This window comes from Vulpes vulpes, chromosome 4, assembly GCF_048418805.1.
Source record: "Vulpes vulpes isolate BD-2025 chromosome 4, VulVul3, whole genome shotgun sequence".
NCBI classification, from domain to species: Eukaryota; Metazoa; Chordata; class Mammalia; order Carnivora; family Canidae; genus Vulpes; species Vulpes vulpes.
Window position 1 is genome coordinate 28086262 of NC_132783.1, and position 27998 is coordinate 28114259.

At 38.6% G+C, this 27998-nt stretch overlaps 1 protein-coding gene, 1 long non-coding RNA gene and 1 other non-coding gene across 7 annotated transcripts in view; 1 reads left to right on the forward strand and 2 right to left on the reverse strand.

Annotated features, from left to right (window-relative positions):
- Positions 1–31: 31 nt before the first annotated feature.
- On the reverse strand, positions 32–162 carry LOC112931031 (small nucleolar RNA SNORA24). Its single transcript, XR_003237251.1, has one exon. It is a non-coding gene; the product is annotated as a small nucleolar RNA SNORA24 (small nucleolar RNA).
- Positions 163–19210: 19048 nt separating this feature from the next.
- The window catches only part of LOC140598567 (uncharacterized), a 308814-nt gene continuing 300026 nt past the window's right edge, over positions 19211–27998 (forward strand). For 2 of the 3 annotated variants that reach the window (XR_012001017.1, XR_012001018.1), the window contains exons 1-2: positions 19211–19467; positions 19614–19715. This is a non-coding gene — a long non-coding RNA (uncharacterized lncRNA). The remainder of the gene's footprint in view (positions 19468–19613; positions 19716–27998) is intronic. The other variant, XR_012001019.1, reaches the window with a different exon arrangement.
- LOC112930966 (bifunctional heparan sulfate N-deacetylase/N-sulfotransferase 3) overlaps positions 26366–27998 on the reverse strand; it is a 174133-nt gene continuing 172500 nt past the window's right edge. For all 3 annotated transcript variants that reach the window (XM_072755358.1, XM_072755357.1, XM_026013440.2), the window contains one exon: positions 26366–27885. In XM_072755358.1, coding sequence (XP_072611459.1) covers positions 27766–27885 — 120 coding nt within the window. In that variant the 3' untranslated portion in view covers positions 26366–27765. The remainder of the gene's footprint in view (positions 27886–27998) is intronic.

A 27998-nucleotide genomic window follows, 5' to 3' on the forward strand; every position in this document is an offset into this window, starting at 1 on the left:
AACCCAGCAGCCTCTACGTTTTCCAAGTGAAGAATGTTACTTGTGCAAGTCAGAATCTGATACCAATTAAATGGTGACAGCTTTGCCAATAAACAAGAATATGCTCTTCCATGGCTAGGAAGGGAGACTGCCACAGCTGACAGGTCCCAAAGATACATGGAGGTTCACAATCCCACACCGGACGAGCAAGCACAACTACGGCCACTACTCACCTTCTTTATCCGAATGGGAGTAGTACCGGGCCGCAAGGTTACCAGGCCGGCTGCGGCGAGATTCAAGATGGCCACCGGACGCCGACGGCGGAATTCACGACCTTCGCCGGAGTTGGTACGTGCCACGAACCTTTGCCCGAGGGCCCAGGCCTCGGTATCCACGGCTGCACGTGGCCGCCTCGCGACCTAAGAAACCCCTGCGTCCCCTCAGGTTTTCCAACTTTAGAGGTTTCTAAAGGTGACGCGGCCCTACCATTACAGGACTCTTGAAACCCCTGCATTTTAACTAAGCCAAAGTTCGGCCTCCGTTATCACCTCAGCGCACAACACACGGTGGCATAGTTTAACCACTCACGCGGAGCCCGACGCTTCCCGGACGTAAAAAGGCCGAGGCCGCGGGCGCACGCTGTCTTATAGAGCGGATGACGCTATTCCGGGGAAGCGCCGCGAGGGGCGGGGCCCACGCGATTTGCCCCTATGCCCCGCCCCTCCCCGCCCCTCCGCGGTTCCACCCCTTCCGCATGGCCCCTCCCACCTCTCGGAGTTTGCACCGCCTCCCCCCGCCCATCCTGGGGACTGGCCCGCTCACCAGCCTGACGCACGCGCAAACGGGAGGAGTGAGAAGGCTCTCGCGAGACCAGGAAATCCCGCCGTTGGAGCTGTCTGGCTGACTGGGCGGGAAGGTGAAAAGTTTTTGCTTCCCGTTTAGGGTAGTTACCTTTGACGTTGCTATAGTTACCGAAACACCCAGTTACGTAGTTCTCCGCCTCTAAAACTTTAGGTAGGTTAATATATATGGAACCCGCTGATTTTTTTGGTCTATTAATGAACTGTCGTGGTCTTCCGTGTTGCGCTGGAATCGCCGGTCCTGAAGCGCAGGTATCCCTGATCTGGAATCAGTTGTGTTTTTTTTTTTTTTTTTCCTGGTTGAATCTCTTAGGAGTCTTTACACTCATTACTGAAAGCCTCACCGAAACACAAGTTTATAAAAGGAAAGGACATTAGCCTGAAGAACGTATGGGAAACCCATTGCCGTGTGCCCCTCCGCATTTCTTTTTTTCTTTTTAAAGATTTCATTCATTCATTCATTCATTCACGAAAGACACAGAGAGAGGCAGAGGTAGAAGCAGGCTCCATGCAGGAGCCCGATGGGCTGAAGGCGGGCGCTGAACCGCTGGGCCACCCGGGATCCCCCCTCATTTCCCGTGTTGCAGACTGACCCGCAGCGCCTCTGGTCGCAGCTGGGCTCCCATGACTTGAAAGCGGGCGCCTGGCTCTTACCTCCCTGCTGTATATTCTTTGAGGGAGCAGCAATTAAAGAAATAACTACCCCTTGTAAAGTTAAAAATGTTTAGGAATACTGGTGGTCCTAGATATGTGCTTATTAATTGCCATTACCTTTTTTCCTGAGTTCCCTTTGTTGTTGTCCTCTGGTATGAAGCAAAAGGGAGGCTCCAAGCGACGTTTTTACTTAGTAGTGGACCATTTGGGAAGATGCGTTGCCACAGTTGCTGTCACGAAAAAATGGTTAAAGCGCCCCAGCAGAGATCTACAGGCTCTTCACAAAATCCCTACATCTATTTCTGGGGGAAAGAATTTAATTAGTAAGCGCAAACATTGCTTTTGTGGTTAGGGTTGGAAAGACAAGTTTTTAGGAAATTTAATTCGAAAGAACTAAAGTTTCTGAGGCTCGCCTCTCACCCCATGTTTTTCTTACCTCTTCTTGCTTTATCTCACTGAGGTAGGAACGAGTTAGGGGCAGAGGGGGCTAGGCAGGGAAAGATAAGGGAAAGGCCCCAGAGTCAGGCTCCTACCCACCCCACGAAAACAGAGATAAGGCAGGAAAAAACAAATAATAAACCTGGCTCTCTAGCTCCAAAATGTTAGGGAGGATTCCCCCTTTAATGGCTACTAAGTAATCACAGAAATCCCAATATATAGAATTGTTATAGAGGAGATACTAACCAGAGAGATGGGAACACCTTATTTTTATAAACATATAAACATCTTGTTTATTATAAGTCCACCATGTTTGTTCTAAATATACACATATTTATGAGTCCATCCTGATGTTGATAAGAAATTTACCAAGTTCCCTGGTCAGTTTCCTATAAAAGACAGTCCCTACAAGCCCTCAGTGGCAACCCTGTGGGGACCCCTCTCACTTTTGAGAGCTTTCTCAAGTAATAAACTTCTATTGCTTTGCTTGCTCTCTGCTGTCAGTGCGATTCATTCTTCAACTCCCTGAGACGAGAACCCAGCTCTTCCGTATCATCACTAATGAACAGAAGGTACTAGGCAGTAACAAAGTTTAAGTACCAAATCGCAGTGGAGAGTTCTGCCAAATTAGATTTCATTTAGAATCTCTAAATTACCTGTATTACAAAATGCCACAGATTGGGTGGCTCACACAACAGAAATTTATTTTCTCACTATTGTGGAGGCTAGGAGTCTGAGATCAAGGTGTCCATACGTTTGTTTTCAGGCCTTCTGTGGCCTGTAGATGACTCTTTTCTTGTATCTTCACATCCTTTACCCTCTCTACCTGTCTGTATCCCAATCTCCTCTTAAAAGAACACGAGTCATACTGGATTGGGGCCTATGCTAATGACCCTACTAAATGCCACTTTTTAAAGATCTTGTCTCCAAATACCACCAAATTCTGAGATATTAGTGGTTAGGGCTGAACATATGAATTTTGAGGGGACACAATCCAGCCCATGCCAGCATCCACTTATGCTAAGCTATAAAGACATATTGAAGAATTTTTTTCATATTGAAGATTTTTAAATGACTGTTTCCTTTGGGCTATGGGGTTAAAACATCTGAAAGAGAGAGAAAGAGAGAATGTGCGCTCTTAAGGGTGCTTCTGCTCCCATATTTTATTCTTTGCTCCACCTGGTATTTCTTCTCATCTATTTTTTTCTTCCTTTCTTTAAAATTGAGGTATAATTGACATATTAGTGTCAGGTATACAACATAATGATTTGATATTTGTATATGTTGGTAAGTAATCTCATTACGTCTAGTAAACCTCTATCCCCATACATAGTTATGAAATTTTTTTGTGTGTGCTGAGGACTCTTTTTCTTAAAGATTTTATTTATTTTTTCATGAGACACACACACACACACACACACACACACACACACACACACACAAGCACATGCACAGGCAGAGAGAGAAGCAGGCTGCATGCAGGGAGCCCGACGTGAGACTCAATCCTGGGACTCCAGGATCATACCCTGGGCCAAAGGCAGACACTCAACTGCTGAGCTACCCAGGCCTCCCTGTGCTGAGTACTCTTAAAATTTACTCCCTAAGGGACAATTAGCTGGCTCAGTTGGTGGAGGGTGACTCTTGATCTCATGGTTGTAAATTTGAGCCCCATGTTGGGTGTAGAGATTACTTTAAAATCCTAAAAAAAGATTTACTTTCTTAGCAACTTTCAAATATGGAAAAGTATTATTAAGTATACTCACCATGTTATACATTACATTCCCCTGACTTACTTATTATATAACTAGAATTTTGTACCTTTTGATCCCTTTCACCCATTTTAGCTATCCCTTCAATCTACCTCCTCTGGCAACCACCAATCTGTTCTCTGTATCATTTAACTTAGTGTTTTTTGTTTTTGTTTTTAGATTCTGCATATAAATGAGATCATATGATATTTGTCTTTCTGTGACTTATTTCACGTAATACCTTAAGGGTCTATCCATAATGTCACAAATGGCAAGGTTTCATTCTTCTTTTATGAATAATATTCTATTACATGTACATTTGACATACTAAATATTTTTGATTTATTTATTTTGAGAAAGAGCATGTGCATGAGCAGTGGGGAGGGATAGAAGGAAAGGGTGAAGGAGAAGCAGACTCCTCACTGAGGATGGAGCCCTATGTGGGGCTTGATCCTAGGACCCTGAGATCATGACCTGAGCCGAAGGCAGATGCTCAACTGACTGAGCCACCCAAGTGCCCCTACATCTGACATCTTTATCCATTCATCCATTGACACATATTTGTTTCCATATCTTGGCTGTTGAAAATAATGCTGCAGTGAACATGAGGATGCATAAATCTTTTTGAATTAGTGTTTTTATTTTCCTCAGATAAATACCCAGAAGTAGAATTACTGGATCATATGTAATTCTATTTTTGATTTTTTTTTTTTAATTAAGTTTTATTGGTGTTCAATTTACCAACATACAGAAAAACACCCAGTGCTCATCCCGTCAAGTGTCCACCTCAGTGCCCGTCACCCATTCCCCTCCAACACCCGCCCTCCTCCCCCCTTCCACCACCCCTAGTTCGTTTCCCCGAGTTAGGAGTCTTTATGTTCTGTCTCCCTTCCTTATATTTCCCAACATTTCTTCTCCCTTCCTTTATATTCCCTTTCACTATTATTTATATTCCCCAAATGAATGAGAACATACACTGCTTGTCCTTCTCCGATTGACTTATTTCACTCAGCATAATACCCTCCAGTTCCATCCACGTTGAAGCAAATGGTGGGTATTTGTCGTTTCTAATCGCTGAGTAATATTCCATTGTATACATAAACCACATCTTCTTTATCCATTCATCTTTCGATGGACACCGAGGCTCCTTCCACAGTTTGGCTATTGTGGCCATTGCTGATAGAAACATCGGGGTGCAGGTGTCCCGACGTTTCGTTGCATCTGAATCTTTGGGGTAAATCCCCAACAGTGCAATTGCTGGGTCGTAGGGCAGGTCTATTTTTAACTCTTTGAGGAACCTCCACACAGTTTTCCAGAGTGGCTGCACCAGTTCACATTCCCACCAACAGTGTAAGAGGGTTCCCTTTTCTCCGCATCCTCTCCAACATTTGTTGTTTCCTGCCTTGTTAATTTTCCCCATTCTCACTGGTGTGAGGTGGTATCTCATTGTGGTTTTGATTTGTATTTCCCTGATGGCAAGTGATGCAGAGCATTTTCTCATGTGCATGTTGGCCATGTCCATGTCTTCCTCTGTGAGATTTCTCTTCATGTCTTTTGCCCATTTCATGATTGGATTGTTTGTTTCTTTGCTGTTGAGTTCAATAAGTTCTTTATAGATTTTGGAAACTAGCCCTTTATCTGATATGTCGTTTGCAAATATCCTCTCCCATTCTGTAGGTTGTCTTTTAGTTTTGTTGACTGTATCCTTTGCTGTGCAAAAGCTTCTTATCTTGATGAAGTCCCAATAGTTCATTTTTGCTTTTGTTTCTTTTGCCTTCGTGGATGTATCTTGCAAGAAGTTACTGTGGCCGAGTTCAAAAAGGGTGTTGCCTGTGTTCTCCTCTAGGATTTTGATGGACTCTTGTCTCACATTTAGATCTCTCATCCATTTTGAGTTTATCTTTGTGTATGGTGAAAGAGAGTGGTCCAGTTTCATTCTTCTGCATGTGGATGTCCAATTTTCCCAACACCATTTATTGAAGAGACTGTCTTTCTTCCAATGGATAGTCTTTCCTCCTTTATCGAATATTAGATGACCATACATTTCAGGGTCCACTTCTGGGTTCTCTATTCTGTTCCATTGATCTATGTTTCTATTTTTGTGCCAGTACCACACTGTCTTGATGACCACAGCTTTGTAGTACAACCTGAAATCTGGCATTGTGATGCCCCCAGCTATGGTTTTCTTTTTTAAAATTCCCCTGGCTATTCGGGGTCTTTTCTGATTCCACACAAATCTTAAAATAATTTGTTCTAACTCTCTGAAGAAAGTCCATGGTATTTTGATAGGGATTGCATTAAACGTGTAAATTGCCCTGGGTAACATTGACATTTTCACAATATTAATTCTGCCAATCCATGAGCATGGAATATTTTTCCATCTCTTTGTGTCTTCCTCAATTTCTTTCAGAAGTGTTCTATAGTTTTTAGGGTATAGATCCTTCACCTCCTTGGTAAGGTTTATTCCTAGGTATCTTATGCTTTTGGGTGCAATTGTAAATGGGATTGACTCCTTAATTTCTCTTTCTTCAGTCTCATTGTTAGTGTATAGAAATGCCATTGATTTCTGGGCATTGATTTTGTATCCTGCCACGCTACCAAATTGCTGTATGAGTTCTAGCAATCTTGGGGTGGAGGCTTTTGGGTTTTCTATGTAGAGTATCATGTCATCGGCGAAGAGGGAGAGTTTGACTTCTTCTTTGCCAATTTGAATGCCTTTAATGTCTTTTTGTTGTCTGATTGCTGAGGCGAGGACTTCCAGAACTATGTTGAACAGCAGTGGTGAGAGTGGACATCCCTGTCTTGTTCCTGATCTTAGGGGAAAGGCTCCCAGTGCTTCCCCATTGAGAATGATATTTGCTGTGGGCTTTTCGTAAATGGCTTTTAAGATGTCGAGGAAAGTTCCCTCTATCCCAACACTCTGAAGGGTTTTGATCAGGAATGGATGCTGTATTTTGTCAAATGCTTTCTCTGCATCCAATGAGAGGATCATATGGTTCTTGGTTTTTCTCTTGCTGATATGATGAATCACATTGATGGTTTTACGAGTGTTGAACCAGCCTTGTGTCCCAGGGATAAATCCTACTTGGTCATGGTGAATAATTTTCTTAATGTGTTGTTGGATCCTATTGGCTAGTATCTTGTTGAGAATTTTTGCATCCATGTTCATCAGGGATATTGGTCTGTAATTCTCCTTTTTGGTGGGGTCTTTGTCTGGTTTCGGAATTAAGGTGATGCTGGCCTCATAGAACGAATTTGGCAGTACTCCATCTCTTTCTATCTTTCCAAACAGCTTTAGTAGAATAGGTATGATTTCTTCTTTAAACGTTTGATAGAATTCCCCTGGGAAGCCATCTGGCCCTGGAGTCTTGTGTCTCGGGAGGTTTTTGATGACTGCTTCAATTTCCTCCCTGGTTATTGGCCTGTTCAGGTTTTCTATTTCTTCCTGCTCCAGTTTTGGTAGTTTGTGGCTTTCCAGGAATGCATCCATTTCTTCTAGATTTCCTAATTTATTGGCATACAGCTGTTCATAATATGTTTTTAGAATCGTTTGTATTTCCTTGGTGTTGGTAGTGATCTCTCCTTTCTCATTCATGATTTTATTAATTTGAGTCTTCTCTCTCTTCTTTTTAATAAGGTTCGCTAATGGTTTATCTATCTTATTAATTCTTTCAAAGAACCAACTCCTGGTTCTGTTGATCTGTTCCACAGTTCTTTTGGTCTCGATATCGTTTAGTTCTGCTTGAATTTTAATTAACTGTCTTCTTCTGCTGGGGGTGGGGTCCATTTGTTGCTTTTTCTCTAGTTCCTTTATGTGTAAGGTGAGCTTTTGAATTTGAGTTCTTTCCAGTTTTTGAATGGATGCTTGTATTGCGATGTATTTCCCCCTCAGGACTGCTTTTGCTGCGTCCCAAAGATTTTGAACGGTTGTATCTTCATTCTCATTAGTTTCCATGAATCTTCTCAATTCTTCCTTAATTTCCTGGTTGACCTTTTCATCTTTTAGCAGGATGGTCCTTAACCTCCATGTGTTTGTGGTCCTTCCAAACTTCTTGTTATGATTAAGTTCTAATTTCAAGGCATTATGGTCTGAGAATATACAGGGGACTATCCCGATCTTTTGGTATCGGTTCAGACCCGATTTGTGACCCAGTATGTGGTCTATTCTGGAGAAAGTTCCATGTGCACTTGAGAAGAATGTGTATTCAGTTGAGTTTGGATGTAAAGTTCTGTAGATATCTGTGAAATCCATCTGGTCCAGTGTATCATTTAAAGCTCTCGTTTCTTTGGAGATGTTGTGCTTAGAAGACCTATCTAGTATAGAAAGAGCTAGATTGAAATCACCAAGTATAAGTGTATTATTATCAAAGTATTTCTTCAGTTTGGTTATTAATTGGTTTAAATATTTGGCAGCTCCCACATTTGGGGCATATATATTGAGAATTGTTAAGTCTTCTTGTTGGATAGATCCTTTGAGTATGAGATAGTGTCCCTCTTCATCTCTCACTATAGTCTTCAGGGTAAATTTTAATTTATCTGATATAAGGATGGCTACCCCTGCTTTCTTTTGAGGACCATTTGAATGGTAAATGGTTCTCCAACCTTTTATTTTCAGGTTGTAGGTGTCCTTCTGTCTAAAATGAGTCTCTTGTAGACAGCAAATAGATGGGTCCTGCTTTTTAATCCAGTCTGAAACCCTGCGCCTTTTGATGGGGTCATTAAGCCCATTCACGTTCAGAGTTACTATTGATAGATATGAGTTTAGTGTCATCATATCTATTCAGTCCTTGTTTTTGTGGATTGTTCCACTGAACTTCTTCTTAAAGGGGAGTTTTAAGAGTCCCCCTTAAAATTTCTTGCAGAGCTGGTTTGGAGGTTACATATTCTTTCAGTTCCTGCCTGTCTTGGAAGCTCTTTATCTCTCCTTCCATTTTGAATGAAAGCCTTGCTGGATAGAGTATTCTTGGTTGCATGTTCTTCTCATTTAGGACCCTGAATATATCCTGCCAGCCCTTTCTGGCCTGCCAGGTCTCTGTGGAGAGGTCTGCAGTTACCCTAATATTCCTCCCCATAAAAGTCAGGGACTTTTTTTCTCTTGCTGCTTTAAGGATCTTCTCCTTATCTTTGGAATTTGCAAGCTTCACTATTAAATGTCGAGGTGTTGATCGGGTTTTGTTGATTTTAGGGGGGGATCTCTCTATTTCCTGGATCTGAATGCCTCTTTCCCTTCCCAGATTCGGAAAGTTTTCAGCTAGGATTTGTTCAAATACATATTCTGGCCCTCTGTCCCTTTCGGCGCCCTCGGGAACCCCAATTAAACGTAGGTTTTTCTTCCTCAGGCTGTCATTTATTTCCCTTAATCTATCCTCATGGTCTTTTAATTGCCTGTCTCTTTTTTCCTCAGTTTCCCTCTTTGCCATCAGCTTGTCTTCTATGTCACTCACTCGTTCTTCCACCTCGTCAAGCCTCGTCGTTAGGACTTCTAGCTTGGATTGTATCTCATTTAATTGATTTTTAATTTCTGCCTGATTGGATCTCAATTCTGCAGTCATGAAGTCTCTTGAGTCCTTTATGGTTTTTTCTAGAGCCACCAGTAGCTGTATAATAGTGCTTCTGAATTGGCTTTCTGACATTGAATTGTAATCCATATTTTGTAACTCTGTGGGAGAGAGGGCTGTTTCTGATTCTTTTTTTTGAGGTGAGGTTTTCCTTCTAGTCATTTTGCTCAGTGCAGAGTGGCCAAAAACAAGTTGTATTGGGAAAAGGAGAAAAAGAGAGAGAAGGAAAGAGAAGAGAAAAAGAAAAAAGAGAAAGAAGAAAAAAAAAGGGGGGGTGGGGGACGCAATCAGAAATCAAGAAGAAAGAGAGAAAAGAAAAAAAAAAGCACAAAACAAAACAAAAACAAAACAAAAAAAACACGGGGGAGTATCTTCCGATTCTGTGTTCTTTAAGTCCCTTGACTTCCCCTGGAACTTGTCCTTGTAGCTGGTCTTCTGGGGGAGGGGCCTGCTGTGCTGATTCTCAGGTGTTAGCACTTGGGGGAGCTGCTCTGCCCCTGCCTGGTGCAGGGCTCAGTGGGGGTTGTTCACCCCGTGAGGCCCCGGGAGGAAGCCACAGTGGCGGGGGCAGCTCTGGGACCCTGAAGTCAGCCCCCGCAGTAGCTCCGGGGCTCTCCGTCTGCAGGGCCTGGAGGCTCCCAGGCGGGGCCGCTGATCTGCTCAGTTCCAGGCAGGAGCGTCCTCGCTGTCCTGGGCCCTCCCGGCCTCTGCCTGTCCCGGGGGGAGGCCGGATCCTGGGCTGTGTCCCGGCGCCCTGTGCTCCGGGGCCTGCGCTGTTGGATTCGCGCTCCCGGCGGTGCAGCCTCCTCCGCGGAGCCGCCGCCCGAGCCCCTCCGAGCTGTTCCTGGAGTCGCGCCGCCCCCTCCGGGCTGAGCTTCTTCCTCCGCCCGAGCCGCCGCTGCCGAGCTGTTCCCGGAGCCGCGCCGCCCCCTCCGCGGAGCTTCTTCCTCCGCCCGAGCCGCCGCCGCTGAGCTGTTCCCGGAGCCGCGCAGCCCCCTCCGCGGAGCCGCCGCCCGAGCCCCTCCGAGCTGCTCCGGGTCCCGCCGAGCGCTGCAGCCCTTAGGGAGCTCGGTGCACTCTCGGGGGCGCAGTTCCTCTGTTACTGTCCCAGGGAGCCCGAGGGCATCCCCGCCTTTCTGGGGATCCTGCTCCAATTCCCCGGGAGGCCTTTTCCCCGGGAAGGTCGGTGCAGCTCCTGCTCCTCCGGGACGGGGCTCTCCTGTCCTGGGGACACTCGCCCCGGCCTCAGCCCGGCTCCTCGCGGGGCCCCTCCCCCTTGGAGGCCTTTTGTTTCTTTATTTCTTTTTCCCCGTCTTCCTACCTTGATAGAAGCGCGAACTCTTCTCACTGTAGCGTTCCAGCTGGTCTCTCTTTAAATCTCAGGCTGAATTCGTAGATTTTCAGGATGATTTGAATGTTTTCTAGGTAATTTGTTGAGGACAAGTGACTTGGAGACCCTACTCTGCCGCCATCTTGCCCCTCCCCCTATTTTTGATTTTTGAGGAAACTCCTTGCTTTTTTCTACAGTGGCTGGATGAATTTATATTTTTATCAACAGTGCACAAGGGTTTTCTTTTCTCTACATCCTAACCAACACTTGTTATTTCTTATGTGTTTGTTTGTTTTGATACTAGCCATTCTGACTGGGGTGAGATGATATCTCATTGTCATTTTGATTTGCATTTCCCTGATTATTAGTGACATTGGGGGTCTTTTCAGTGTCTGTTGGCTATCTGTATGTCTTCATTGGAAAATATCTATTCACATCCCCTGCCTATTTTTTAATTGGGTTGTTCCACGTTTTGCTATTGAGTTGTATGAATTCTTTATGTATTTTGGATATTAACCCCTTATTACACATATGATTTACACATACTCTCTCCCATTTGGTAGGTTGACTTTCCATTTTCTTGAAAATTTCCTTTACTATGAAGAAGTTTTTTAGTTTGATGTAGTCTCACTAGCTTATTTTCACTTTTGTTGCCTTTGCTTTTGGAGTCAGAACCAAGATCAATGTCAGTGCCTCTGTTTTTTCCTAGGAATTTTATGGTTTCAGGCTTACATTCAAGTCTTTAATCCATTTTTAGTTCATTTCTGTGTATTGTAAGAAAATATTCCAGTTTCGTTCTTTTGCATGTGGCTGTCAAGTTTTCCAGCACTATTCATTGAAGAGATTGTCCTTTCCCATTGTATATTCTTGGCTCCTTTGTTGTACATTAATTGACTATATATGCATGGGTTTATTTCTGGGCTCCCTATTCTGTTCCACTGATCAATGTGTCTGGTTTTTTTTTTTAAGATTTATTTATTTATTTATTTTTTTGGGGGAAGGGCAAAGGAACAGGGAGAGAGAATCTCAAGCAGACTTCTGCTGAGCACAGCCTAAAGCTGGGCTCCATCTCATGACCCTGAGATCATGACCTAAGCTGAAGTCAAGAGTTGGACACTTAATTGATTGAGCCACACAGGCAGTTCTCACTGTGTCTTTTTATGCCAGTATCATACTATAGCTTTGCAATATTACCAACCACGAAGGATGATGTCTCCAGTTTTGTGTTTTTTCAAAATTGCTTTGACTATTTGCATCTTTTGTAAATCCAAATACAAATTTTAGCATTGTTTGCTTTATTTCTGTGAAAAATGCATTGGAATTTTGACAGGGATTGTATTGACTCTGTGGATTGCTTTGCACAGTAGGAACATTTAAACAATATTCTTCCAATCAATGAGTGCAGAATTTCTTTCCATTTATTTATATCATCTTCAATTTCTTTCATCAGTGGTTATAATTTTCAGTATATGGGTTTTTCAATTTTTAGTGTGTTTCTGTATGAATCAAAGTACTAGTTATGTGTTGTTTTGTTTCAGATTAACCTAAGCATCGTGGATTAAAACAATAAGCATTTATTATCTCACACAAGTTTTGTGGATCAGGATCCAAAAGCAGCCTATCTTAGTGTGTTGCATGAGGTTGCAATCAGGATATTGACTGAGGCTGCAGTATCATCTTCCAAGGTGGCTCACTTACCTGCTTGGGAAGTTAATGTTAATTGTTGGCAGGAGGTCTCATCCTCAGCTTGTGGATCTCCATTAGGCTGCTGCTGAGATGCCCTCATGGTATGGCAGCGGGCTTCTCCCAAAGTGAGTGATCCAAGAGAGGAAGTACCAATGATTTTATGACCTAGTCTGAGTAGTTACATGCTATCACTTGTTAGAACCAAGTTATTAATTCCAGCTCACACAAAAAGGGAGAGAAATTAAACTCCATCTCTTAAAGCAGGGAATGTAAAAATTTGTTGACACAAGTTAAAACTGCCACATTAAGAAAGGGTGAAGTTATGTTGCAGTTAATGAACAGTCTACAATCTTTGGCGCTTAAAACAACAAGTGTTTCCTGTCATGTTCTTGTTCAAAGATTTTCTACTATATGCTGGACCCTGTTCTTAGTGCTGGGGCAGGAACAATAAACAAACAAAATTTCTTACTCATGGAGTTTATGTTTTAGTGGCACAAAATTGACATAAATAAGAGTATTAGAGTTATATCAGAGGAGTAGAACTACTAGGATATCAATATCAATACTGATATTTCTAGTGTAAGGTCAACCAAAGCTGTCAAAAGGAGGAAGCAAGGAAAAATGGCAACTGCAGGGATGAACTGAAATCCATGAAAATAAAGTGGAATATGCATTCATTTTCCCCTAGTTCCAAGGATTCAACTTAGATGATAGAGGTGATCTACAGGAGGAACTGGTCCTTTGTCACAGACCCACAAGTTTCCGAGGTTGAAACGGGCAGGAGTTGAAGAAGGTACAGACCTGGCTGCAGCCCCACACCAACAAAATGAGCTAGCAGATTAAGTGAGAATTTGCATAATCTGCAACATTGCCTCATGCCCTGTACTGACCTAAGTGTGAAAGTATATGACTGCTGTTTCACTTTCAACTACTATGCAAAGTATCTCTTGTGGCCATACTAACCTGTAACTATTCAGGCGAGGAAATGGAACTGTAATATTAGGTTAGCTAAATTGACAAAATAGAAATCAACCACAATAAGTAAATTATATGAAAATTTAAAGTCAGTAAGTGCAATAGAGAAAAATAAAGGCAGGGATGAGAAATGTTTGCAGTGAGGATAGGAATTATAATTTAAAAAAACATTCAGGGATCCCTGGGTGGCGCAGCGGTTTGGTGCCTGCCTTTGGCCCAGGGCACGATCCTGGAGACCCGGGATCGAATCCCACGTCGGGCTCCGGGTGCATGGAGCCTGCTTCTCCCTCTGCCTATGTCTCTGCCTCTCTCTCTCTCTCTCTCTCTCTGACTATCATAAATAAATAAAAATTAAAAAAAAACATTCAGGGTAGATCTTGAGATGGTGACTTAAGGTCAAACAAAAAGACTTAAGGTGAAGGAATGAAATGTGCTGATATCTGGAAGAATATTCTTTTTTTTTTTTTTTTAGCAATTTATTCACTTAGAGAGAGAGAGAGAGAGATACAGCATGAGCAGGGGGAGGGACAGAAGGAGAGAGAGAGGGAGAGAGAGACTCTCAAGCAGACTCCATGCTGACCTGGGGCTTGATTCAACCCTGAGATCACCACCTGAATGGAAACCAAGAATCAGGCGCCCCTAGAAGAAGAATATTCTAAGTCTCCAATGCTTCCTGATTGGCACCATAGTTGCTGTGGTAGACAGCCTTTTCTAAGATTCCCAATGATTCCCACATCATATTATTCCCTCCTTTATGTAATTCCCTTGCCTTAAGTGGCAAAGTGATGAGATCTCACTTCTGAGATTATGTTATAAAAGACTCTTCTTTTTTGCTACCATTGCTTCTCTTGTCTTTTTGGATTGCCTGTTGTGATGAAGCAAGCTGCTATATTAGAGTGGCCTATGTGGCAAGGAACAGAGGGTGGTCTCTGGCCAACATGCAATAAGGAACTGAGGCTGTCAGATCAATAGCCCCTGAGGAACTGAATCTTGACAACAGCCATGTAAGTGAGATTGGATCTTTAACCATTTGAGCCTTGAGATGACTACAGCCCTAGATGTTGATTGTAGTCTGTGAAAGACACTGAAGCAGAGAATCCAGATAAACCAGATAATATTGTTTTAAGTGAGTACATTTAAGAATTGTTTGTTATTCAGCAATTGATAACTCATATACGTGGCATGTTCAAGTAATAAAAATGGGACCAGTTTGGCTGAAGTGGGGTAACCAAATAGCAAGTGAAGTTAGAAAGGTGATAGGTTTCCTAGGGTTTTTTGCATCATTTAATGATTTTGAGTTTTTGTTTGTTTGTTTGTTTGTTTTTGGAGTGAACTTGGTAGCTGTTGGAGAGTTTGGAGGAGAGGAGTGATATGATCTGACTTAGGATTTACATGTTTCTTCTCAAAGCGCTATTGAGAAGACACATAGTGTCTAGGGATAGTGTTTGAGTAGGGAAACCAGTTAGGCTAGTATGGGCATACAGATGAGAGAATGGTGATGAGAATGATCCCAGTAGAGGAAATGAATGATTCAATTCTCAATATATTTTTATGATAGAGCTTATGGAATTTGATGATTGGGTATAGGTTGTAAGAGAAATGGATATAGAATATGAGAAAAATAGCTCAAAGATTTTTTTTTTTTTTTTGATTTGCTGAGATGGTGATGACTTCAAGAGTACGTTTTGGGGAAGTAATACTCAGGAGCACAGTTTTGTACATGTTAAGTTTGAGATATCTTTTAGACATTTGAGTAGAATTTTTGACTAGGGAATTTAATATGGAGTGTGGAGTTAATATTGGAGTTCTGGGGAGAGGTCTGGGCTGAGAGCTGTCCAAGTGTAGAAGGCACTTAATGCTATGAGATTGGATACTAATAACAAGGGAGTAAAGGATACATAGAAAATGAGATCAAAGACTGAGTCCTTATGCCTTCTTAACATTTATCTACCAGGAAAAGAAGCAGGAACCAGCAAAGGATATTGAGAAGTTAGGTAAGGAGGAAAGCCATTGGAGTGTGGTATCCTGAAGTCAAGAAGAAAGTTTTTCAAATAAGAGAGAGTGATCAACTGTTCATGGTACAAGTAAAACGGAAGTTGAGCAATGACTATTGGATTTAGTAATATGGAGGTCATTTAGGACCTTGGTGAGAACAGTTTCACAGAGAATGGAAAGGGAATTGGAGACTATGGATTTAGTTAACCCATTTGCAGTTATGCTAGAAAATGGAAGAGAAATGGGGGAGTATCTAGAGAGGGATATGGGATCAAGAGTAGATTATTATTTTTTTTCCTGGAAGTGTCACAATTCCAGATTTCAAGATACTACAAAGCTATAGCAATCAAAGCAGTATGGTACTGGCACAAAAATAGACACATAGCTCAATAAAACAGAACAGAGAGTCCAGAAGTAAACTCACACTTTTATGGTCAATTAACCTTAGACAAAGGAAGCAAGATACACAATGGGAAAGATAGTCTCTTCAACAAATGATGCTGGGAATATGAGACTACTTTCTTACACCATACACAAAAATAAATTCAAAATGGATTAAAAACCTAAATGTGAGTGAGACCTGAAACCATAAAGCTTCTAGAAGAAAACATAGATAGTAATTTTTTTGACCATAGAAACATTTTTTGTGAGTATATCTCCTCTGGCAAGGGAAACAAAAGCAAAATAAAACTGGTGAGACTAACCTAAAATATGAAAGGAACCTAAGTGTTTCATCAATAGATAAATGGATAAAAAAGAGGTGATATATATATATATATATATATATATATATATATATATATAATCATGGAGTATTACTCAGCTCTCAAGAAGAATGAAATCTTGCCATTACCGTGGATTAACATGGATAGATCTAGAGGGTATAATGCCAAGTGCACTGAGTCAGACAGAGGAAGGAAGATACTATATGATTTCACTCATACATGGGGTTTAAGAAATGAAACAAGCAAACAAAGAAAAAAGAGACAAACAGAAAAACAGACTCTTAAATACAGAAAACAAATTGATGGTTGCCAGATGGGAGGTAGGTGGAGGGATGGGTGAAATAAATAAAGGGTATTAAGAGTACATTTATCTTGAGGAGCATTGAGAAATGTATACAATTGCTTAGTCATTATATCGTACATCTGAAACTAATATTTCATTGTATGTTAATTATCCTTGAGTTTTAAACAAAGGAAAAAGATAAGTGGATTATTTTTTAAGCACAGGATGATGCAAAGCATGTTTATATTCTTATGGGAAAGTTCCAGTGGAAATGGAAAATTGGTGGTGCAGGAGAGGTTTGGTGAATTTCTTAAGCAATTGTTTGTGGGATTTTGTGCACAAAGTAGGATCTGGCCTATGATGGTGGTTCAAGCAATTCATTTACAGAAACAGGATTATATGGGCATAGATGCTGGTAGATGAGTGATGTGGTGGTCCGAACTTTTGAATATTCTTTTTTATTAATATCTAGTAATAGAAAGCAAGGTCATCAACTAAGAAGTTGGAGGAGAGAGTATTGGATATTTGAGGAGAGAGGTGAAGGTATAATTAGGAGATGGTGTAAGTAGACTTGCTGTAGGATTCCTGGGCCACATTCGGGACCCACTTGAATTCTTGTAATGAATTTAAGTTCATTTAAATTAAAATATTAGCACGACTGTATATTTTCTCTACAAAGCATGCCTGCATAAGTATACGTGTAAAGCTGACTAAGAGTTGGAACTAAGGTTGGGGTTTGACAAGAAAGTAAACAAAGTGTAGCCATTCTGACTGGGCAGAGGGAGAAGGAGAGAAAGAATCTCAAGCACGCTCAGAGCTGAGCATAGAGCCTGACTGACACAGGGCTGGATCTCATGACCCTTACATCATGACCTGAGCCAAAATCAAGAGTCACATGTTTAACCAATTGAGCTACCCAGGCATCCCTCAGATCCTAAATTTTTATGATCTGTCATCCATAAAAATTATAAATATCTATGTTAGTGAAAAGATAAGCTTATGTTTATGTAAACTTAATGAAATAAAAATTATAAGAAGCAACCATTTTTTAAAAAGTACCACTAGGTGGCTCTGTTACCCTATTATTTAGGTCTGTGTTTAAAACCCTAGAAGGTTTTAACTTAAACACATTTGTTTATTATTGTGCATAAATGTATAAGTGAATGTGTAGATAATAGCATGAAAATGTCATCACATATAATGGATTCTATCAAGCTACCCTCTGGACTCTAGTTTTGTATAATATTCAGAGTAAATATTGAAAACTTAGATTCTACTAGAAAGGAACAACTTTCCCCTAGATGCAGATTCTAAGAATATGATTGAATACCACAGAACTTTTTTTTATATATTTGACCTTGATGTATAAGTTTTTAAAAATACTGAATTAATCGAGTAAAGATTTAATTCATTTCCTATTGTCTGAAGTATTTAAGTTGTTACATATTTTAATGTGGTATGTATCAAAGTAGACATTGATTTTGTTGGAGGAATAAAATATTTCTGCCCAATCTACCAGAGGACACGGATATAATCATATTCATCTTAGCTATAGCAGTATTTGATTCATGGTATATGTTCAATGAATGTTTGTTGAATGAGGAAGCTGGCATGATAAAAGTGAAAAAATTTCTGGGAAAGGAAAAATGAATTAGTATATTAAAGAAAAAATAAGCTAGTATTTAAAGCAAAAATGACAAGTGTTTTTGGCCATGGGAACCTCTTACCTCAGTCTTTGCCAAAAAGTTTAAAAATTTTTGCCAAAATATTTTCACCTTCACACGGGGATATATTTTAAATCTTACAATAGAAATAATTTTAAATCTTATAATGGAAATCATTCCACAGAGAAAATTTTATGACAAACTGAAACTGATCTTATAGGTCAATATTTTTTGTAATTGTAATAGATCTTCACCATCTTCACAATCTTGGTATTAGAAATTTATATTCTTCATTGGATAGCAAGGACTATATTAATGAACTTCTATTTGATTCTCAAACAAATGGCAAGACTTGTTCAATACTCTGACTTACTGTACAATACTACTTTGGCTCAAGCTAAAATTTTTATATTCCTTTTTAAAAAATCCTAAAACTGTAAAACATTGATGTAAGAAATTGAGGATGACACAAAAAGGAAAGATATTCCATGCTTGTGGATTGGGAGAACCAATATTATGACAATATCCATTGAATACCTATCATGTGTCAGAGACTTGCTACATAAATGTGGGGATACATTGATGTAGCAAGTCTCTGACATAAATACATAAATGTGGGGATACATTGATGTAAGAAAACAAATACGACTACCTTCAAGAAACTTCAGTAGAAGACAACAGATGTAAGTAAAATTGGTAAATTATAGTTATAAGATCACAAATATAATGGTAAAAAAAATAAAATTAGGATAATGGGAATCAGGAGTGCAGCGAAGAGGTAAAAGGACAAAAATTTTATATGTAAGGTTGCCGATGTTGGCCTTTTGAAAAAAATGACATTTGCACAAAGACCCAAATAAATTGCAGGAGTTAGCCATGTGGACGTTTGAGGAAATGTCAGTACAAAGACTTTAAAATAGTCAGCAAAGAAGTCAGTGCAACTGTTGCATAATGAGAGACAGGGAAGAAGAACTGAGCTCATAAAGGGGGATGTCAGATCATGTAAGTCGCAGTCTGACTGGAAAGGAGGGCTATTACAGGATTTTTAATAGAAGATTCCTCTGACTTAATTTGTAAGAAGGTTACTTTTGGATCTTGAGTGACAGTAGTTTATCAGGCACAGGGATGGAAGCAGGGAAGATATCCAAGATAAAGATGGTATTATCTCAGAACGGGGTGGCAGCAGTGGTGACAAGTGGTAGGTTTTGGATTGACTTGAAGAGTGAGCCAATGGGATTCCTTGGTGGAGTGAATGTGGGATGTGCTAATCAAGAGAGTGAGTATTCTGTTGACAGATTCCACCAACTCTAAAGGCAATATTATACAAGAGCATGACTCATAAGCTGTGTCAACCACAGGATGGAACAGATTCCTTGGGAGGAAGATAAACATCTGCAGATGCGCTCCAGCTGCGGATTCAGGCTTACTACATCACTATGCCTATTCCCAGCTCTTCTTAACTGAGGCTGCATCTATCAGTCTATCAATAGTCTCTCAACCCTGCTGTTGGCTGTTTTTCTATGAGTCTCCATTGTTGCTAATTGAACCTGAGGTGTGATGCTGATACAGTGGGTATGAATTCCATGATCCTAAACCTGTGCAGAAAGTAGTTTTCAATAACTGTTCCCATTCTAGTATATTTCATTACTAGAAACTTTTAAGTCTATTTTAGGAAAGCCCAGTCAAATTTCAGGTTCTTCTTTCCCTTTCTTCCCAAGGTGGTCATGACAATGGACATGAAGTGACAGGGTGACATCTGGGCCTCATCTGTCATCTGTCCTGTGCTGGCATTGGGTGAACCTTATCAAGTTCCATCTTTGGTAAGTGGCTTCTAGCTTCCATGATCTGGGTTCCTTACAACCTCTAGAGTCATCAGTCTGGGCAGGTCATTAGGTGTCCTCCTGGTTTTAGCTGCCAAGTCTCTTTGGGTTTAAAGACCTGTTAGTGATTTTTGCAGCTTCCATAAAGAATGGGAACTTTCATGTTCCTGTGCCACTGTGGAGCCTGTGCCATCCTAGGTCATATATACTTAGAACTATTTTAACTATTTTGCTCCCACACCATTGGTGGGCAGAGCACATAGAAGAGGTTGCTGCTTTACAGAGTTTTAGATGGAAAGTAGGACACAGTTTTCTCTACTCTTGGATTCTCAGATCTCTCATTCTTTCATTTTCAAAACTCACTTTGGTGGCAAGGAGAAAGGGCAGGGGAAGAAGAAACTCATTCTCATGTATACCTCTCTTTTCCCTTTCCAAAATTTTAAAAGTTCCAGCCAGACAACTTCCAGTCTGGGAGTAGGATGGGAAGGTGATAGGAGGTATAGTCTGGCTTTCCATCTATTTGCCTTCCAGTCTGTTGTTTATGATATAAATCTTGGCCTTTGGTACTTAAATTACTTCCAACTCCTATGCCAGCAGCTCTCACACTTTTTGGTCTGAGGATCTCTCTACATTATAAAAAATTATTGAGGACTCCAAAGGATTTTTGTTTATAAGGGTTATATCTATTAATATTTACTGTATTAGAAATTTATTTATTTTTTTAATTTTTTAAAAAAGATTTTATTTATTTATTTATTTATGATAGTCACACACAGAGAGAGGGAGAGGCAGAGACATAGGCAGAGAGAGAAGCAGGCTCCATGCACCGTGAGCCTGACGTGGGATTCGATTCCGGGTCTCCAGGATCGCGCCCTGGGCCAAAGGCAGGCGCTAAACCACTGCACCACCCAGGGATCCCAATAAGTGACATTTTCTTTTTTTTTTTTTTAAGTGACATTTTCTTAAATGATATTTGTAATGTGGAATTTGAAACAACTCAGTAAACTTTCCACATTTTGTTACATTTAAAACTATTTGTTTTGCCCAAGAGTTGAACTTTTGCTATTATAATGATGTACCATGTATAATGATTCTGTAACCTCATGCATAGGTCATTTGGAAAATATTGGTTCACAGAGTTATGCAGATCTTTCAAATGTTAATACATTTCATTATATAACATTAGAAAATATTTGTTAATATCACCATCAGTCTCATCAAAATATTTAAATATTAGTCTGCTGTTGACTTCTTAGCAGATACAAGTTCTACATAATTTTAATTTTTACTTGAAAGCTCACTTTTTATCATTGGCAATAAATACAGTCAGTTGTTTTTCTTGAAGTGACAGGCTCACTTTGTTCATTTTCAAAAAAATCTCTTCCAATTACTGAAGTCTGCATAACCATAGTTCTCTGTCAGTCATTTTTTCAAGTAAAGATGGTGCTTCACAAATAAAGTAGCCAGTTTTCTTTTAGCTTAAATATATTGAATAAAAATAAGAAAAAAAAAGTTCAATTTGCAACTCAATTGCTCAAGTGCTTTTCCTTGAGACAACTATCTACTTCAGTATGTGGCAGAAGTGCCTTAGGCGTACTTCACATTTTGTCACAGAGAGATTAAAAAGACAGGTACTCAAGGTTGAAATTTAATAATATTAATAATTCTTACTGCTTCACCAAGGGCATTCTGAAGTGCAGCTTTTTTTTTTTTTTTAACGAGTGTGTGTGTGTGTGTGTGTGATGGTGAAGAATACAGTGACTACTGATACAGACTGATGTCACTATCTTGATTTATGTTAAAGCAGCAGCAGTTTTACCCAATATTGCTATTGCAAAATTAGGGGAAGAAATCAATAAAATGACAAAGGAATATAATAAATTAGTATTATTATGAAAATATTTTGACCTGCAGACCCTCTGAAGGGTACCCCTTTTGCCAGAGGTCCGCAGACAATACCTTTACAACTACTGCACTAATGTACTAAATAAAATAAGGCTATGTAGAGGTCTTAGCTATTAGTTAATCTCATGGATAATATCCAATATCTGATGCTGGAGTCAGCTGCTCCTTAGATCTCTTCCTCTGTAATCTTCTCACCAAATTGGCTGCTGTTGATCCTGAATATTTAGACTTATTTTTTTAAATGATAGATTATTGCTGTTGTGATAAAAATAGTACATGTACTTGGAAATAAAAATTCAAATATTTCTCCCTCATCCCACAGTCTAGTCCCATTTAGTAAAGGTAGCTCCCTTTTAGCTTTTCTTTTCAAGTTGTGCTGATTATCTCAATAATTCTGGTTAGTTTTTACCTTAATTTCTTGTTTTGTCAACTTTAGGCAATATCTGCTGGCTTCCCAACAGATAGGATCCTTCCCAACTGAAGGATCAGACATTTAGCTCACTTATATCATTCTTCTCATTTATACTCTTGTTCATTCTCCTACTTTTGAGCATATATTCATATTTTTATTTTTGTGTATGACCTCTTTTTGTTATGTTTGTGGCTTTAAATAATATACTTAAGCATAGATTTCTGCTGAACTTACCATAGGCTGAAAGCAAATCAGAGTGTTCTCCAAAGAGAAGTGATTGGTTGAGCAACTTAGGCCCAGTTTCTGCTTGTAGCTTTACCATCTAGATGATTCTCGGCTCCTGCTGGGTGGCAAAATTTGTGAGAGACAGGAAGAATCAAATGTTACAATAACTGATGATAAGTAAAACAAGGAGAAAATGGGTTCAGTGATCACATTTGACTTCTTCCATTAACAGATGGAGAAACTGAGGCCCCAAGTGGAAAAAGTGACCTATCCAATATTATCTAGTTAAGAATAGAAGCTGGGCTACAGTCTGATCTATCCTCTTTGCTAGTCTAGTTGTACTGAGGACATCCCTATAATTAATTGGGGATAGAAACAATATGGTTTTGTCAAACTGATCATAGATGGGAGTGAGAATTTCTCAATATTATATTGCATAGCCTTTTGTTATTTTTGAAATCATAATCTTTAACTTCTTTAAAGTTTGTGAGCATACTCATTTGTGTGTGAAGTAGACTTTATTTTCCAATAGTAGGTTTTGTAGGCCTTTAAAGGTTGTTTGTTTTCATAATTATTAAACTTGTTAGGGTGATCTGTGATCAATGATTATGACTTGCTCAAAGCTCAGATTATGATTAGCATTTTTTAAATCAATAAGGTACATTTTAATTAAGTAAAAATAAAATAAAATAAAAAATAAAAGTTGTGTTTGTTTTGAAGGATACAAATCAAGTTCTGAAAAGATACACTAGAACCCTAGGAGTATATAACATTTTGAGCTCACATTTCTATTTAAAGTGGTTGAAAAAAACAAAATAAATAAATACATAAATAAATAATTCAGATTAAAAATAACATTTACCAAATAGAAAAAAGAAGACTGATCTTTTCTGGTCCAACTGTATAAATTATGCACAATACTTAGGAGCAAGATCTGGTTTCCATTTTAGTTATTGATTTGAAATAGTGCATTTTGGCATCCAATATATAGACAGCAGGCATTTCCTGTACTTAATTTATTCCCTCATAACCAAGAAGCAGCTTGATATAGACAGTTTTATGTAAGGTTTGTCACAGATCCTGTGTGCTTTGGAAATGTTTCACATTTCATTAAATTTAATTCAGTTTTCTCTATGATAAAATGTGGGTAAATACATTCCTTCTCACAATATCTTGGAGACTTTATGCTGCGGGTAATGAATTTGTGAAATTTGCTTTTACTCCTTGAAAGGGATTGCTAGGCAAATAAAATATTTGCCTAAATCTGGCAAGTAAATGTCTTTCTTAAGTACTTATTGATACTCGTCATGATTCCTTTCTCTAAGAGATGCTCCAAAGGAGATGGTGAAAATATAGGGGGCTCCAATTTTAATGATTTACTAGCCTTTGTATTTATAACTTTTGGGAATAGGCTGAGAAATTATAGAAACTCAAAGATATAGAATTAATGGAAGAAGGTACAAGGGGAGGTTAAAAATAAATTTCATATAATAATAATTGAATAAATTCCTTGTGACATTTGTTAAGAGCAATGAATGTATAGAGAAGTCTTATAGACAATTTAATGAGGACGAAAAATGGCAAGAATTAGTAGTAGCAATGAGTGGTGGGGAAGTGGCCTCCATATTCTGTTAGGTACCCTTGGCCACAGGTGAGTGGCGTACTCAAAGTAGAGTCTAGCTTTTCTTGGGAATGGAATAAATGTCACACTGTCTTGGTTTGACCAAGACATGGCTTGACCTTATAAATTTAGTCTGCTTTTAAGTAAAGTAGGTGAAGAGAAGGTAAACATTTCTAGCCAACACAAATTATTTCTTAAGGATTATCCACCACAAGTATTCATTGCTCTTTCCATGACTGCCAACTATTTGGGGATGGGGGTATGTGTGCTTGGGATGGGGTGGGCAGGATGAAGGCAGCAGCTATGTTGTAGGTGATAACAAAGTAAAGTCAGCTTTGGCAGAATAGAATTCAGCTATAGAGAGTAATTTGAATTAGAGAAATTCCTTCATATGAAACATATGAGCAATTCATTGCCTCTCCATTGGTTAGAACTTTGGGTTAAAACCTATCTCTTGGAAATTGCAGTACTGATATTTCTGGAAAGTATAGTATTACAAATCATCATAAGCCACTAATATTGATAAGGTTGGTTTATTAGCCAGTCACCAGTTGGTTCGGTAGTAGATGGAACATAGGATGATATATTTAGATAGGAATTGAGGAGTCAGATGTACTGGAGAACTGTGTGTGTGAGACAAACCTATGGGGAAGTCAAATGGCACATGTGTGGACAGGGTGGCAGAGGGGCATTGCAACATGAGAAAATCTGATTTCTATAAAAGGTGCTGGAATAGAGAAAAAAAGTTTATTGAAGATGTGGATAAATGGCTAACTCCCTCCACTTTTTTTTTTTTTGCAGAGATTATTTGTTTTGATAGATTTTTTTTTTAAATAAAAGAGAGATTAGCTAACACCCTTTAAAGCTCTAAAGAGAGGAACCCATTTGTGGGAAGCAGAGCAGAGTGCTAGGAGTAAGAAATGCTGTAATCATTCAGGTTCTGAAGTTTAAGTAACAGCTGTGTGTTTCTCTTACTCTCTTATGTTAGGATCCCGAGGTAACCCTAGGAATTGCTTTACATCTATTAGAACTAAAAAACTGCTAATATTGATTAGAAGGATCTGTGAAGGGTTATAGTAAAAATAAACTTACTTATTTCTTAATTGGAGGTTTTCTATGCATCTCTCCATTTTGAGTTATATTAGTGGTATCTGTGTTTTATAACCACCTCCCACTCCGTCCCAGACAAACACAAATAATCAAATACCTACTTACTACCTAAAATCACCAGGCCCAAACTCTTCATTTTCTTATCACAGTTTATTGTTGTACATATGAGGTACCATGCTACTATCAGAATTATATCCAGGTTTTTTATTTTAAAAAACTCAGAGAAAAAATGTTTCCAGTAATTTTCATTCAATGTGAATGACAAGAATATCATAGCTATAAACATTGAAATAACCATTTAATTTCTTCCTGAGGAAGTTCCAATTTTAAGCAATGAAAAAAGGAATTCTATACAAAGCTAGTTTTAAATCACATTAGTTCTCATTCTTTTCTCACATGTATTTATGTTCCTTTTAGAATAGCATAATAACCAGCTGGAGTACATAACATAAAAAGTATGTATGTCCTCTAGAATTTGATGTTGCCTCCAAGATACACTGAATGTTCAAAAATCCTTTAAAAGGTTTGCTACTATAGATAGCATAATACCTGTACTGTGAATGAGTAAATTTTGGTATGATCTGTTCCTTTTTATTTCATTATACAAGCATCCCGTATGTTTTTAAACATTTATCTTAAAGGGTGGACTGTTCGGTAGAGTTAGTTTACCTAGACAAAATTATGCCATTAGCACTTTGTTTAGAAATTTAAATATACATCTCATCATTAAAACACAAATGTACCATTTTTCTTTTTTTCTTTTTTTATCAGTAGAAATGTCAAAATAAAAACATTACATTGTATATAACTGCTGGGGCCTATTCTCACTGTGTGTGCCTCTCTTCAGCCAGTTTTCTTAAATTAGTGGAGATGAAAGACTATTCATTTGTCTTCCATGCTGGGCAAGTACTGCTTAAAAAAGGCAGCAGTAAGCACAAAGATTGAGTTTGCCATATTTGTCCAAATGACTCTGATTTTGCTTCCTTAATTGGGGTCCTAAAAACTTGCTCCTTCTCTAATTCTTTTGACTATTAGATTGTTTAAAAATTAGTGTATCATTTGAGTACGTAAAACTTTAATAAAAAAATATGTAATAATCATAATGTAATTTTAAAAATTTATAGTAAGTGAAAGGATCTCAAACTTTATTTTCTAAGTAGTGAATAACTGATAGAGTTCAGTTTCACACTTTATAATGAAAAAGTATTTGGGCTGTAGCTTTTCCTTGCATATCTTTTTTTTTTTCCTGATCATACTTTTGATAACATTTTATAACAGCTTATGTAATCATAGTAGGTATTTACCACTTAATTTTTTTATGTGTACAGTGAATTTAAAAATTAAGTAGATGTAAGCATAGGACAATAAGTATGATTCTTTTCTTTTTTGAATACTTTGTTAATCTTATTTAAAATTTAAGTGTAAATATAGTTCAGGAAATCATATCTAGCTTATATTTTTACTTCCTCATTTAATTTGGTAGATAATCTGTATATTTAACTGTGTTTTATTATCTTCCACAAGAGAATATACAAAATAATCTCAAAAAAAAAGTGGGACTTGGCCGTGGCTTATTTTTTTCTGCCTTATATTAAAAGTATCATGGGAAATATCAGATTACAAATCATATATCAATTTGTCTTTTTGTTGTAATCTCTACATTACATGATTTCATTTTTAGGTATCTGGAAAAATGTAGTTTTTCTATAATTTTAATGTGAATAACATAACATATTGTTTAGAGACACTGTGCTTACTTTTCATTTAATAGGTTTTGTTCTGGAGAAAAATTTTAAAAAGTTATTCACTTTTAAAAGTCAGTATGTTTCTGGAGATGACACATACCTCACATTTTATGCAAGTACTTCTGTAGAACCAGTGAGGACTACTGGAGTAGACTTGTAGCTCACAAAAAGAGGATAAAACTTGTCAATGATATATATTCAGACCCCTATAATTTCTCTGTTTTAGAAGATTTAGTGAGTACACTTTACATTACTATTTACCATTTTAGTATTCTCAGTGTGTTTCCATATACCTTTTGATGGTTTTACAACATATCTCAGAATAGCAATTACATTATGACAGAGGAGTTAGTAATTTTTACATAAATACACTAGAGTATGTATATGAAAAATCATTTTCTTTTGCTATAGCACTTACCTTCTTATTTTGATGCAGATAAACCTCATATATAACTTTTTCACTCTCTGGTCTAGCACAAATTGTAATTTATAATTCTTTCTAAATATTCATAGATTTATATCTTGGCAAGCATTTTTCATGGGTATTATGCCTTTGGCATTTTATGCTACATTGTGATGTTTATTTTTCTTCTCATTGTGTAGGACACTTTATAGGATCAAATAAGAAAACATTGTACAGGCAAACAGTGGTCTAAAAACCTACAGAGACACAATCTTAGTTGATATATAAAAGTGTAAATATTACTATGAAATGGAACAATTCTGCATTTGTGTTTGATACCTATATTGGTTGCAGTTGACTTCCACATGAATGCACAGTAGTCTACAATAATCCCACAGGCTCAGATAGGGATTAAGAAAAAGGCCATAGGCCTCAAGGCTTGTAACAGGTATGTTTTCTTTTTTGTTGTTGTTGTTTTCTAATCATCCACATGCCAGCACATGGAAGGAACTTTGTTCTTTTTTCTCATTTGAAGAGGTATATTTTTAAACAGCCTTTTGGTAGCTTCTGGAAGCTTTGGGAAAGGTGAGCATTATATGGCAGATGGATTCTCCAGGAGTTTTTCAGTGCTATCTCACTTTCTGCAGCTCCTGCCTCAGCCAGGATGGCAAGGGCTGCCCCAGTTTGTGCAGCAGCTTTGAGAGTTCCACGTTGTGACCTCTGTAGTAGCTTGACAGAAATGCTCTGCTCTGCAGTGGGACATAAAAGTACATTTCATTTTTTTGATTAAAGTATACTTCATATATTTTGATGATGTTTAAATTTGCATCAAGTGTACCATACCTGGGTTGAGATTTATCTT